This window comes from Dicentrarchus labrax, unplaced genomic scaffold (assembly GCF_905237075.1).
Source record: "Dicentrarchus labrax unplaced genomic scaffold, dlabrax2021, whole genome shotgun sequence".
In the NCBI taxonomy this organism is placed as follows: domain Eukaryota; kingdom Metazoa; phylum Chordata; class Actinopteri; family Moronidae; genus Dicentrarchus; species Dicentrarchus labrax.
Window position 1 is genome coordinate 5,945,932 of NW_026136723.1, and position 14,422 is coordinate 5,960,353.

At 39.4% G+C, this 14,422-nt stretch overlaps 1 protein-coding gene across 3 annotated transcripts in view; it reads right to left on the reverse strand.

The window, feature by feature from the left end:
* The window catches only part of LOC127358027 (retinoic acid receptor beta-like), a 201,657-nt gene that overhangs the window by 30,692 nt on the left and 156,543 nt on the right, over positions 1 to 14,422 (reverse strand). For all 3 annotated transcript variants that reach the window (XM_051390863.1, XM_051390864.1, XM_051390866.1), the window contains one exon: positions 219 to 379. In XM_051390863.1, the coding sequence (XP_051246823.1) occupies positions 219 to 379 (161 nt within the window). The remainder of the gene's footprint in view (positions 1 to 218; positions 380 to 14,422) is intronic.

Consider the following 14,422-nt stretch of genomic DNA (forward strand, 5'->3'; position numbering starts at 1 on the left):
TATCATTATGAGCCTTGCACTCACGGCTAGTTTGCAAGATCGGATCAAAGGGGCAACCGGCGCCATCGGCAAAACAGGGTCATGGAGTCAAAGAAACCCTGTTATGTTTATGATTCAGAAATAAGTGCAGCCAAAGTTGGACAGGTTTATTGATCTACTGTATAGTACTATAGTATAGAACTTGCTTTCTTTCAGGCACCACAGGATAGTGAACTCACCGTGGTGTATTTGCCAAGCTGGCAGAGGGAGGGGAAGGTTTCTTGATGGGCCTTACGAATCTTTTCAATGATGGTCTCCAGCTCGGCTGTCAGCTCGTAGCTCTCTGCCAGCTCAGGCTTTGGGCTCTCCTTCTTCTTCTTATTCCGGTCATTTCGAACAGCTGAAGGAGAACAAAGGATTAGGATTAGCGTCAACAATGACTTGCAAATGGGCGACTAGATCATTGAAGCAAATGTGGATTGAAATAAAAGACAACTTGGGGAACAACAGAACTTTACTGCTACTAAGCATTTTTTCTGGTTACTTTTAAGAGATGCAGCAAGTTATAAACTGAGACCTTGCATAAGGACAGAAAGTTTCCAGCTGCAGCCTGCTCTGTCAGCTCAACCACTCTTTGTCAGCTTAGTGCCACTGGCAAAGTCTCAGAAAGGGAGAAAACACAAAAGGGCTTCACAAATGGATTGTGTGGTTTGTGTGGCTGTTCTGGAATAATAACCCTGATCAGTTATTATATATTTAGTTTCAATGATAGGAAACTGAAAACTGAGATAACAATGTGTTCACATTCATAATCAAGTAAAGAGAAAATGAAATAAACAAAGGATGCAAAACTGAAGTATAGCTTTATTCACCTAAAATCAATTCTTGTCTGAGGTACACTTTGACACCTGTAAATCAAAATATAAAGATTTTTAACTTTAAATATTCAAAGGGAGGGTGAATAGTTTTTTGAGACCTGAGCGTCCCAAACAAGCCCCACCAGTTACAGTTAGCCTTTATGTGGCCTGAGAGGTGAAACCCAGGGCCAAAAAAGTCAAATGGTAAATGGACCTGTACTTGTATAGCGCCTTTCTAGTCTTCCGACCACTCAAAGCGCTTTTACACTACGTGAGACATTCACCCTTTCACACACATTCACTCAGTGATGGCAAAGTCCATCGAACAGAAACTAACATTCATACACCGATGCATGGCATTGGGAGCAATTTGGGGTTCAGTATCTTGCTCAAGGATACTTCGTCATGTGGCACCAGGAGCCGGGGATCAAACCCACAACCTTCCGATTAAGGAACGACCCGCTCTGCCTCTGAGCCACAGCCGCCCAACCATGCATTTGCTACTATTATTTACAAAGCTTAAAGGTACTCTGCAGACTTTTTGACCACTAGTAGTGCCATGGTGAAAGGTTTTTAAAGCAATGTTAAGTATTTCTCCTTAATATGTTTTATTATTAGTAGCAGCAACAATGCTCCATATTTAATTGTACATTGTAAACACAACATTCACATTTGTACACTATGTCAATTATAATCATGTACACCCCACCCCCCATCCTTAACCTGTGGGAAAACATACAATACGTTAGACAAGTGACACCTACAAAACAAAGAAAATAGGATATACATCAAATGTTCGTAATATTCACATAAGTATCAGATAAACATACACTCTCACTCGCTCTTTCACTCACGGTAAGCAACACTATAAGACATATCTCATTACTAGAAGCAGTCACAAATCCACCATACAAATCTTAAATATACATAAATAACCAAAGTCTGACATCAGGTGGTTTATCACCAATCCACCTTTGAAGAATACATAACCTAGCAGCATACCAACACATTCTCAGTAGATATTTATACTTAACAGTGTGCTTTGCTGGATCATCCAATCCCAAAATACAGATACCTGGGTTTAATGTTGGCTTGCATCCAAGCAAACCATTAACTTTCTTTTTAACATTAATCCAAAATTTCACAATATTTGGGCATTCCCAGAAAACATGTAAATATGTAGCTTTGCCAATATTACATTTTAGACAAATTATAGAGCAGTCAGGATCGTACTTAGATCTAATAACCTGGGTAACATGCAGTTTATGGATGATCTTAAATTGTACTTCATGAGACATAATTGAGCAACATATATTTTTTGCATTTAATAAAGATTTTTCCCAATCATCTATGCTTATTGTGGTCCCGAAATCTAATTCCCAGGAGCGTCTACTGGTGTTGGTATCCATTTTCTCCCATTTTACAATTTCAGTGTACAAATAACTTTTTTTAACAAACAAAGTCTTTTTAGGTACAGTGGCAGCTTTTAGTATTTCTTTATAACAATAAATAATCATGACTAAATCAGCAACAATCAAAATCACCTGTGCCTCCTTCAAACCAATGAGAAAAGCAAGGCCAAAAACAAAATACAAAATGTCACATGTGAAACAACCAAATTGCTCAAACTCTGGCAGAAAATTACCAAATCATTCATAGGAAGATAAAAAAGAAAATAAATGATCAACGACATTCAGAGTGGGCCCCTGTTATGTTAGCATGTGCTAACCCCACCAACGGAGCAGGTTCTGTTTCGGTTCACCTTATATTGATAATGAGCATTTTGACCAACAGTAAATTGGTTTAGTACTTAAAAATTTGGTTCCCAGGTGGGACCTGATCTGAAGTGCGAACCACCCATCAGTGGGTGTGTCATACTGTACAGGTTGGAAAGAGAGAACAGAGAAGGCAACAATGGAGACTATTGTGTTAAAGACTATTGCACATAGTCTCCTTATCATTAATGGTTGGTCCATGCCTCTATAATAACAGAACAAATGCTTGCAGGTAATCAATGTTATGCACCATCTTGCTACTACTTTTACTTGTGTTGTACATTGTGCAACATCACGTTGATGATGCACCCTTGATTACAATGGTTACGCTCAAAACTGGTGGAAACACATGCTGGTTTGCTAGATAGCACTAAGTTTCCAAGAATCCTGAACCGAACCAGATCAAGAACCGGAGCTAATTTGGTGGAAAGGCTCTATAAGTGTGTGATAGTAATTGAGGGAAATCTAAATGATCAATTTAGGTCTTCTCTCATATGGATTATGACAGCTGGGCAGTAAGAAGACACTGTGGCTTGCACTAAATAATACCCTAAATTTCAAAATGCATTTTAAAAAGTCCCAAATTAACCAGAGCAGAAACCCTTAGGAGAGAGTCCCACGGTACCAAACAAGCAGGAGCTACAACAAAGCCCAGGTTGTTGTGCTTGTTGTGTGTAAAGTGCACCCTGAGAGACCGGAGTCCACAGAGTCCTTTGCTTCATTAGGTGCAGATCTTTGAAGTCTGTCACAGCAGGAGACTCAAACAAAGCAACCAGGTTTATTACTCAACACACAGCATGATCACCTAAACAGCACACACTCTCTGATCAGCTACTCACTCCCCTTTAAAATAAGGAGTGGAGCTACAGAGAAAGAGCTGGGCCCATTGTCAGCGCTGACGCACCCAAGGGACCTTCCTTTGGCTGACAACACAACAGTCACATCCTCTGCCCTAGTTTGCAATAAATCCCTTTATATTCACGAACTAAAGCCAGCTCATGATCCTGCATTGCACTAACATGGATGAATAGGAAGAGAGGAGACCTGCTGAGTGTGTGTTGGGGTTTATTCCTAGTACAGATATACAGACCCTTTACATAACTGTGTAGAGCTTCAAGGCATTACAAAACCTGCCATACTTAGAACCATAGAACCAAATAGGATCTTCCTCGCAGTTCTTTAGCCAACTATAATTACACTGTTGAATTACAAACTATTATAATATGTCTATTAGTGCTGTTTTAACACATTTCGACTGAATGTGAAATTCAACTCTGCTGTTCTACTGAGCTCTGTGGAGCTTTTTAGCTCCTTGTTTGGGTTTTCCAGCCTGCAAAGTCTGCTCTCATCCACCTTGTTTCCAATGTGTTACATTAGTCTTAATATTGGATTTTATTTTAGCTGACTACTTTAGATGAGTTTTCATGGGAGCTGAAGTTTTTTCTAACCTTCTTAACCTAAGCTTTCAATTAACTTAAAAAGGTTGATTTCACAAATTAATGAAATAATTCAGTGTCTAGTTAATTTGATCACAGCTGATTTCAGCCTTCAAGATCACTGTCATGACTGTAATGGAGGATTCATAACTAAAGTGAAAAGTCTTGTCACCAGAATGTACATCTGAGAGTTTATTTAAGCTATTCATTTCCTGGCAATGTGATGTAATACTGACAAAATATATCATTATATATCAGAATAAGATTTCAAGAGCACAAAGATTCTTTTCATGCACTTTTCCTGGCTGCTGGCTCATTTTGGTCAGTATTCAAATAATAATAACTGGCACATTGCATGTCATTCCTACATGTTAAATCAATGTATATCTATATCTATAATACTAATATATAGTATATACTAGTGCTGTCAAACGATTAAAATACTTAATCGCGATTAATTGCATTAATGTCATAATTAACTCGCAATTAATCGCACAGTCACACATCTATTCTAAATGTCCCTTGATTTATTTTTGTCCCATTATTTTTTCTTTTTAATGCTCTTATCAACATGGAAAAGTGGATCGGCTTGCTTTGTGCAAATGTCGTTTTTATTTAAAAATCATCCATTGTCGCCTGGCTTTGACGAGGGGGTGGAGAATTCACATCAGCTGTGTGCTTGGCCATCAAGTGGTATTTCAGACTGGACATGCTGCGATGATGGCTCAGTTCATGACGACAAAACACACAGATCACTTTGGTCTTGTCAATGGAACCATTTGACAACTTTTTAAAAGTAAAATTTCCATTCAGAATATTATTGGCATCCATTTCGGCGTCTCACGCTCGCCATCCACTCAAAACGTAACGTCTACCACTCTTAAACAAGTGTGTGCGGCGTGCCTGTTGTTTTGTTTCCGGTCTAGCTAGATCCAGGGTGGTGTTGTAGTTTTTCTAACGTTACTAGTTGTTGCAACAGCATGTGAAAAAACTACAAAGTGTGCAAGGCCAAAAGAACGTTAATCTTGCGATAAAAAAATTTACGCCGTTAAAATGGGTTTGCGTTAACGCGTTAAACTGACAGACTAGTATATACACATATAATATAATATATGCATGCTGCTACTCCTGATCTCTGATAACCATTATAAGTAATAAGAGGAAACAACCTTTTCTCCCCATAATGGGTTGATTATCTCGGGATAACATTGCTTGTTTTCTCAAGATAACTAAATAATTAACTCATTATCTCGAGATAACAGCATAAAAGCCAACACCGACGTTCTCGGCATCAGTACAGTTGAATGTCTTCCATGTTTTTCACTTTTTTACAGAGTTAGAAATTCTTTTTTTAGTGTTTGTGCTCTAAACTAGAGCTTCGATTCTCTTCTTCTATATATATATATATATGTATATATATATATATATATATATATATATATATATATGTATATATAATATGCAGAATGGAGTTTATTAAAATTATTTATTTAATTTAAAGCAGAAATTTGGGTTCAGGTCGTGCTCAGGCCCAAAACTGCATCCCTGATTTTGGCTTGCACAGATTTTTTTGGGCTCAAGTTCGGGCCTGATTTTTAGGGTCCAATCAAAGCTCTAGGATAAACACATCCTGGACCTATCTCTGAACTGGATAAGATTAAACTTATATCAATCATCTTGTTTGACTTTGGGTAAGAAGAACATTTCCAGACGTTTTGGTATAACTTGAACTCAAAGAGCTGTAGCACGCTGCCTACAGCTCCTGATGCTACTTCTAACATCCTACGACAACGTTTCCGACCACCATCAAGACTAGACTCTGAATGTTGATGGTCAGAAGGGTTATTGACCGATTATAGTGCTTATCCCATATAATCAGGCATTAACCCCTGTCAACCCCTAATATCTCATCTGCTTTGTCAACAACACTTAATGTCCTCAAACTAGTCTCTCTTGACGGAAATGATGCACATTAACTGCATCAACATAATTCAGTAAAGATGTCATATCATACATAGTGCTTGGATCCTATCAAAATTGGTTTGGCAAAGTTTCAGAGCCAAATCAGTCACATATGCTGGATATATCTTTAATTTAATTTTGACATATAGGACATCTGCCCACGTATCTCATCTCATCTCATGCTTTGTCTTTCACATCATCGGATCATCTCACTGCATCAAGATGAAAGAAGAGTCAATACAATTTTCTCTTTCAGAGAATTAGACTGAATGTTTTGGTCAGCCATGGCATCACATTGATTACTGTCACAGCTGAGAGGCAGCAGCAATGTGCTGACATTAATCGCTCCATACATTTTGACCTACATCTATGACCTACATGTCCATTATATGGGAGTATGTGTACATCAACTGTGATCAGACAATTGGTAGGCAAACTTCAGAAACACTAACTACATTTTACTTAACAAATGGAACAAAGGAAAGAGATCCTGGGCACAAACTGGACCAGTTTTTGGATGACAACAGTATTTCCTGCTTCATACCTGGCAATGATAATCTTCAAAGATGTAAAGTGAAACCAGTGATGAAATATTTGACCCCAACCTTGTCTATCATCATGGTTTATAATGTCAGTGCGGGGACAGTGGGAGGGGTTTGACTGGCGGAGAAGAGAGAGCCTAGGGCCTCGCTCTATCTGCTGCTCCACATGGAAGAGTTGCTATCACTAAACATAGCAACAGCTGATAAAGCAGACAGTGAGCAAAAGAGACCTGCCAGACATCTCTCCAGCGCACATGAACAAAACAAGTATAGCCCCAATAATGGCCTATATTATTAAAAAAAACTGATTTGGGATGACAGTGCTCCAATGTGATGATAATAAAGCAGTATATACATAATATCTGTCCTTACTAAAATAGCACAAGTGACAATTGTGTTTCTTAATGTGAAATATGATATTTCACATGTGAAATGTCCAAAAAGCACATATGTTAACTGTCAAACATGAAATGTCACACACACACACACACACACACACACACACACACACACACACACACACACACACACATAAATATTACATCATGTAACTGTTCTAAGTGTGAGCTCACTTGACTAAATTTAATGAAAATGCAGCTAAATGCAATATGTAAAACAGTAGTTACGTGTAAAGGGGATAATACCAGCAGTGTGGTGTAAATAAAACAATGTAAATATTTAATAGCTCATTTGTTATATTGTTTAAGTTCCCCTCCAGCCCAAAATCCTTTTATTCTTATTCCTACAATGTGATGTTTGAATGATGTATATGCAGAGTCTGACATTAAAAGGATGTTTTTATATTCATCTGCTGAAAGTGGAAAGTTTCTCTGTGCTCATTGAACATCTGATTTTAAGGGCCTGATCCCAATGTTTACATAAGAACTCCAGCTATAGAGTATCATCTAAACATGTCCCTGTTAGTAACTTCAGCTGGTGGGGTGAAGGCAGGCGAAGCCTCTCTATACACACAACATAAGAAAAACACTCAAAAGCACTTTGCCCCATGGAAAGGAGGATGGTGCAGAATAATGATATAGAAAGGGGGATGGTCCACAATCTGTTCCTGTGTGTTTGTATATGTCATTTGTTGTAGTGCGGTGACAAACTGTGTCTGGTGAGGGGGTTGCGGTCCACACAGAGGCTAGCGAGCCACGAGATGTGATTTAGGAAGACAGCAATGTGGCAAGTGCCCCCAACCCACACACACACGCAGGGCAATCAATTACTACCGCACTCCAAGCAAATTACTGCTAGCATGAGCAGATACATCCAAATGATGCATCGGACAAGAGGCCATGAAAATATATGGCTTTTTAATGCCCACAAAAGGGGCAGAGGGAACCTATGCAGCGCAGGGACTCATAATGCAGTGTCTGTGACTTCCACATGACAAGTCTCTATACTCTAGTATGTCCTTACTGGTGTTTGTTTCCTTGAGGGCAAGGGGCTGCATTGGTGGGGGGTTACCAGTGAGATGATGAAATATCTGAATGGCTTTGCTCCCCTGGTCTGTGAATGGATAAAAGACTCATCCTTAAATTAGGGGTTGCAATATGGCGTCATTCCTATGTTCTCAGCGTCCTATGTTCCCCAGTTCCACATATGTGCTCTGCCAGAGTCCTAGGTTCTCAGAGTTAGGGGTATGAACAAAACATATAAGTATCATAAACCTTTGTTCACCACAGAGATTATTTTCTGCAACAATCCAAAATTTGATGGAAAATGCCCAATGGCTTTTTGTCCAGGGCTTTTAGGAACCAGGGCTGACATCTTAGCAAACAGTTGCCAAATTACACATCCAGAAGACATGCAAGCAACATTAGTATTTATGTGAAATCATTTTATGGCGACCTGATGAGTCCTTGTCCTTGACCTGTTAAGTATACAAGTTGGTTTACACGTTTACAAGTTGGTCTTTAGCTTCTAAATGCTCCACAAATACTGTCAAATGTGTCAGACACATTCATTTAATTTTAAAAACAATATGTTTAATTACAGAAATTTAATGAATGATCTGTTATGGCCACATTTTAGACAAGACTAATGGGCTGAAGTTCAATTAAAAAAGACCTATCTGGAGAAATGTCTGAAGATTTTGAAATACAACTAACTTCACTTCTTCCCTGGAGTTCTTGTGCTTTCTCGTCTCGCAGGTTATCGATCCTGGTGGAGCCTCCTGCCATGGTCCTGCTTGACTGCCATTGCTAATATCACTGATATTATTGTTATTATTATTATTAATATTATTATTACTACAGTTATTATTATTACTATAATCACTGCTCATTGTCCCCCATCACTGTCGTCGTTGCATCATCTTCTTCATGTTCATCATCATCATCATCATCTACTAGTAGTGTAGTTGTTGCCACTGTTGTTGCTGTGCACCTTTGTCTCTGTCTCTGTCCTTCTGTCGTTACCTCTGCTCTCTCTTTGTCTCTCTCTGTCTCTCTCTCTCTCTCTCTCTCTCCAACTGGTCGAGGCAGACGACCACCCACCTAGAGCCGGAGGATCTGTCCTAGGTTTCTGCCTTTTAACAGGCAGTTTTTCCTTGCCCTTGTCGCCAAGTGCTTGCTCATGGTGGTACTGTTGGGTCTCTGTAAATAATGTTATAAAGAGTTTGGTCTACACCTGGTCTATTTGGAAAGTGAGATAACTTCTGTCATGAATTGGCGCTATACAAATAAAACTGAATAGAACTGAACAGTATTTTGATATCTAATGCCACCTTTACATATTTCTATTCAATGCTTTACTAATGTACCACAATAATGTTAAAATATCTTTTGAGTTTGTTTGTGATTAAATCAGCATATTTCTACCACCCCTTAAAGTCTCCATGACACTCTCTGGACATAACATGAATATTTCTCTATATCATAAATCTTATATCTGGATTTCTTAAGATGTTAGAGTTTATAATTACACATTACACACAACCAAAATGTAATTAACTGATGTTTTACCAGATGATGATGATGATGATTCTTCGTACAGAGGTTAAACATTAACATAAAACATAACCTTCTTCCGGTTTCACTGGTGGTTAACAATATAGGTCACTGGGACTAACTCTATTCAAATGATGGTCTTATGGGGTCTCTGACCAGCAGCCACATGAGCACACCCTCCACAAACCATCTGACTTCAAACTAAAAGCTGAAAAGTGTGTGTCAGGCATTCACTGGGACACCTCCAACCAACCACTCTGTCAGCCTTTGAGGGAGTGCTGTGAATGAGCGAGAGTCAAGTGTTTCTGAAGTGCTCTCCAGAGTGTTAAACCAAGGGATGAAGGGTCATTGAGTGGAGTTCAGACATGCCGTTAAATACACTCTTCACAGCGATGCCTACGATCGCACTCCCATCCCTAGGCTTTCCGACACACTCATCTCCCCCTCCTTTAGTCAATGAGCAATGTCCCCCCCTTTGTTTTTTGTCCTCTTCTTTATTTCTTTTTTTCCTCTAGTCCCTTAGAGCAGCACGGACATTTTTTTCCTGCTGCTCTGCTGCTTTATCGGGATGTCGTGTGGCTCGGCGGCAGCAGGCTGCGGAAGGCAACCGTTTTCGAGAAGCCGCCGGCCAGCCATCTGCGTGCTGCCAAGCTCTGCACACTGTCTCTTTGAGCAAACAGATGCCGTGGTAAATAAACACTATCTATCTGGAGCCCACAGCCCGGGCCGCTTGCCACACCACTTAACATGGCAGCTCCCCTAACACTAACCAGGTGGGTGTCGAGCAACGATGATAATTCTTCGCTGCCACCAGAGCGTTGAGTTTAAGCTAATGGTCCTGATGGGATGAGGGGGGCGGAGGGGGGGTTGTCAGATGGGAAACCTGCATTGTGAAAATATGACCTTGGAGCAGGAAGGGGATGAGAGGGGCACACACACAACTTACGAGTGATAAGATAAGATTGTCTCATGATGGTTTACACACTGATAAGACTGAACAAAGAACAGAACAGAACAACTGTTTTTGGCTGTACTTTTGGCCCAGTGGTGGTTTGAGTAAAAATGTTATTGACCCTTTTTTTCTATTTCCTGTTTCATCTCTAAGCTTCCGGTTGCTTAATACAAGTCAAATGTTGCAGTCCTGACCGGTTCATACAGCCTTTTATACATTTCTCAAAGTTGGGAACACACGTTTACATTTCTGGTGAGGTCATGAGGCCTGATGCCACCACATCCACCACAGATATATGATATGATGCTTATTTACAGCATGATGATGATGCAGGTTATTAAGCTATTAGGTCACTAAACCAGCTGATTTTTGCTTTGCTGGTCTGGAAGCTGATTAATCAACATGAATAAAACATTTTTATCCCACTAATCTATGCAATATAATTTATATTTTACTAATAATACAATTTGGAATAATCATCTTGTTACACAATAAGAAGCTCATGTAACAGACCATATGAGTCTCCACTCTGTCTCTGTTTTGGATGAAGAAATATTGCATTAACACACATTTTGAACTGCCACAACCTATTCTTTTATATCATGTTGTCATAGACGCGTAATAAAACAGTGAATATCAGTAAGATGAGCAGCTGATCCTGGTGCTGTGCAGGAGAACTGATCTAATCAGCGGCGCCATCTAAATACTGCTGGATGTTTGTCAGACTGCTGTAGGAGAAAGTCTCTGATTTTCTTCCTGCTCTGTCTGTCCTTTATGCTGTGCATTAGATTATTATTGAATTTTAAAGATGTGGAAATATAAAAACAAATAAAATACAAAAGAATAATTGCATTTTCATTTATTTCTGTATATATTTATTTATATATTTTACACATACACATAATGAAAATAAATGAAAATGCTTGTAATTATTCTTTTATATTGTGCTTTAACTTATTATTTAATTTATTCCTCTGTATATTTACACATTTAATTTTTTTCAGGATCTACACAATGCAACACATTAACACTTCCTGTGCAGACAGGAAGTTGAAAGACAAAACAGAGGAGTCAGAGCACTTCCTTGTTGCTGAAAGGCATTAGGTCAATACTACCCTCTACTGTAACAAGGTTCAGTTTCTTCAGGGATTGCAGACACACAGAGAAATACACACTTTAAAGTATGCAAATACATCTCTAATTTCCTCGGTATCATCACATGACTTTATGCCCATGTAACTAAAAAAAACACACACACACAGCTTACAACAGACAGTGCATGTCCTCACTGTTCTTCCTCCTTGGAATCATCAGATTAATAACGGATCACATCAGCAATTAAAGACATGATGAGACTCATGATCGCTCACCACTGAACAAAATACAAAGACACAACTTGTGTAATGACGCATTCAATCACATACCTGCTGGTGCAGCATACACACTCACTATCACACACACACACATATAAAACACACACACACACACACACACACACACACACACACACACACACACACACACACACACACACACACACACACACACACACACACACAACAATGCTCCCTTTGTGTTCCACTCTAAGTGGCTGTTCAGTTTTCTCCAGAGGCACATGACAGCACGAGTAGAGTGTCCAAAAGCAGATGTTCAGTTCCATCTTCTGACTCAGACTGAGCTCTCAACACCATACTTTCATTATGAAATAACTATTTCTACAAATATAAGCTTTCAGGTTATATAAATGCCTCTGGCAGCCATATTGGATGTCTCCAACCTTAGGAACAATAAAAAGCTGAGAATGGTTAGTAGTGTTTCCAAACATTTTTGCACTGTCTCTTATTAAGTGTTTAGATGTGTGATTAGCAATGCAGTTTTATTTGTATAGGGAATTAATTAACTGTATATCTGTTAGTGACAGTAATCAGGCAATTCAGCCCAATCTGTGCCTTTTCTGTCCCTGGGACATTACATGCAAAACTATGCAGGAAAACTATCTGTTAAATAATATTATGAACCAAGTACCCTGCACTTTGTTCTGATTGAATATACATCATGTAAAACCTTTATAAAACTACTTGGAACACAGTTTTAGTCCGTCTTTACTCTCTAACACCACACTTACTGTGAAATATAGCGATTAGAAATCTTTTTTGTTTTGTATTGTTTTGTGACTCTATTTTCGAATTAGACATAAAATACATTTTCTCATTGTAAATTTAAAACATGTTAAATTACAATTTTTAGTTATGTCCCCAGGTTTTCACTCAGTCCTGTTACCCTGACACAAAACGTAACAACATGCAAATGGCACCAATTAGGCAGAATGGCCCCAATCTGTCTTGTAAACGCATTAATGTAGTAGCTGCAATGATTAAAGCAGCATAAGAGCTTTATTTTATTTGGTTTGCCATTGTTTATCATATATTGACATATGGGCTGATTTGTGAATGTAAGCAAACAGTTGCCTAATTAATACATCTAGCAGATACAGAACGACGTTAGCATTCAATCAGAGTCGTGTTTGCCATCTTTTAGCTATATTTTGGTCTCCACCACCCCAACTCTTTAGCTAAACGCTCCCCTAGTCGGCGTTAGGGCTGCCACTTTCTATTTGAAATCTGAAAGCAAACACGGTTAATTTTTGAAGTGTTGACCTGTTTCACATTCCAAATTAACTGTCTATAAGCGCAACAGATAGCTTGACCCATGTCATGCTCTATTGACCTGTCATTGACCTGTTTACTGCTAAAACTGAGGGCACTAGCAAGCAAAGCATGGAGCAAAGCCATCCTGAGCAGACAATCGCGACACCAAATCATCTCAGAAGCTAACTTTACAGTGACAACAAATCTGCGACTCACTTGCTATTGTTACCCCCTGTTCACACAGCAACGCGTGGCGTGTGACGACTAAGTCTCCCCTGGAATGAAACTGCTCTAATATGTTAACATGGGTGGCAAAATAACAATCAAGACGTTCTACCACACACATGCCACGCATACGCGGGCGGTGTGAACAAGCTGTTAGCTTGCCACCCAAGTGACGCAGCGGAGCAGAGGCACCACAGATAAGTGGAACTTAAGTCCCTTGCCAGAAACTCATAAAAATGCCATCATCGATAAGAGAGCAAGTTTTATATGCAAGGGTATGTGGCCCATTGGTGTGGTTAGAACAAATGTCTTATCCTATAGTATAGAATTCATTTGAATAAATTGTGTTTCATGTGAAATTTGTTCAAACATGATTTTTGGAAAAAGTGACAGATCTAGTCGGCATAAACCTTTTGGAGTCGACGTTCAGAGCGGGAGGCTGAGGTCACCACCCAACCTTCATGCATGAATATAGAAAAAAGGGAATAGCTCCCTTTCTCATCAGTGGCCCTGTGGGGGGGTTTAGCCTGAGGATATCAAGACATCATCTTTTCCATGACTCCTCTGCTGAGGTGTGAAACGGCATAAGAGAAAGAGGAAGAGAAAGGAATACCCCCCCCCCCCACACACACACACACACACCCACAAGGCTAATGGAGCATAAAGTGGACCTGAGCTATAAATGCTGATGCAATCAAAAGATGCCAATAACCTGTGAAATGCAAACTGTTTTTTGGATGACAATGGAGCAGGGGGACCATGGAGGCAAGTCACTGGGTTTCCTAAATACAGTGTCTGAAAACTGTGGTATCACACAACAGCAGCATATTCTATTGTGGATGCAGACTCTGCATCCTTTTTTTGTGATGATGCTACTCCCCCCTCGCAGGCTGAAATACTGGCCAGTGTGAGGAACATATTGAATAATGAACGAGAGTCAGATCACACTGTGCACTACTGTAATGAACACTCCACTGCAGCTCTAAGTCAGATGATTGATTCCCACATCATACTGATAACAATGAAGCCATTCCAATGATAATCCAGTGCAGCTGTTGACTTCATGAGATCTTATCTGACAGAAACAATGCT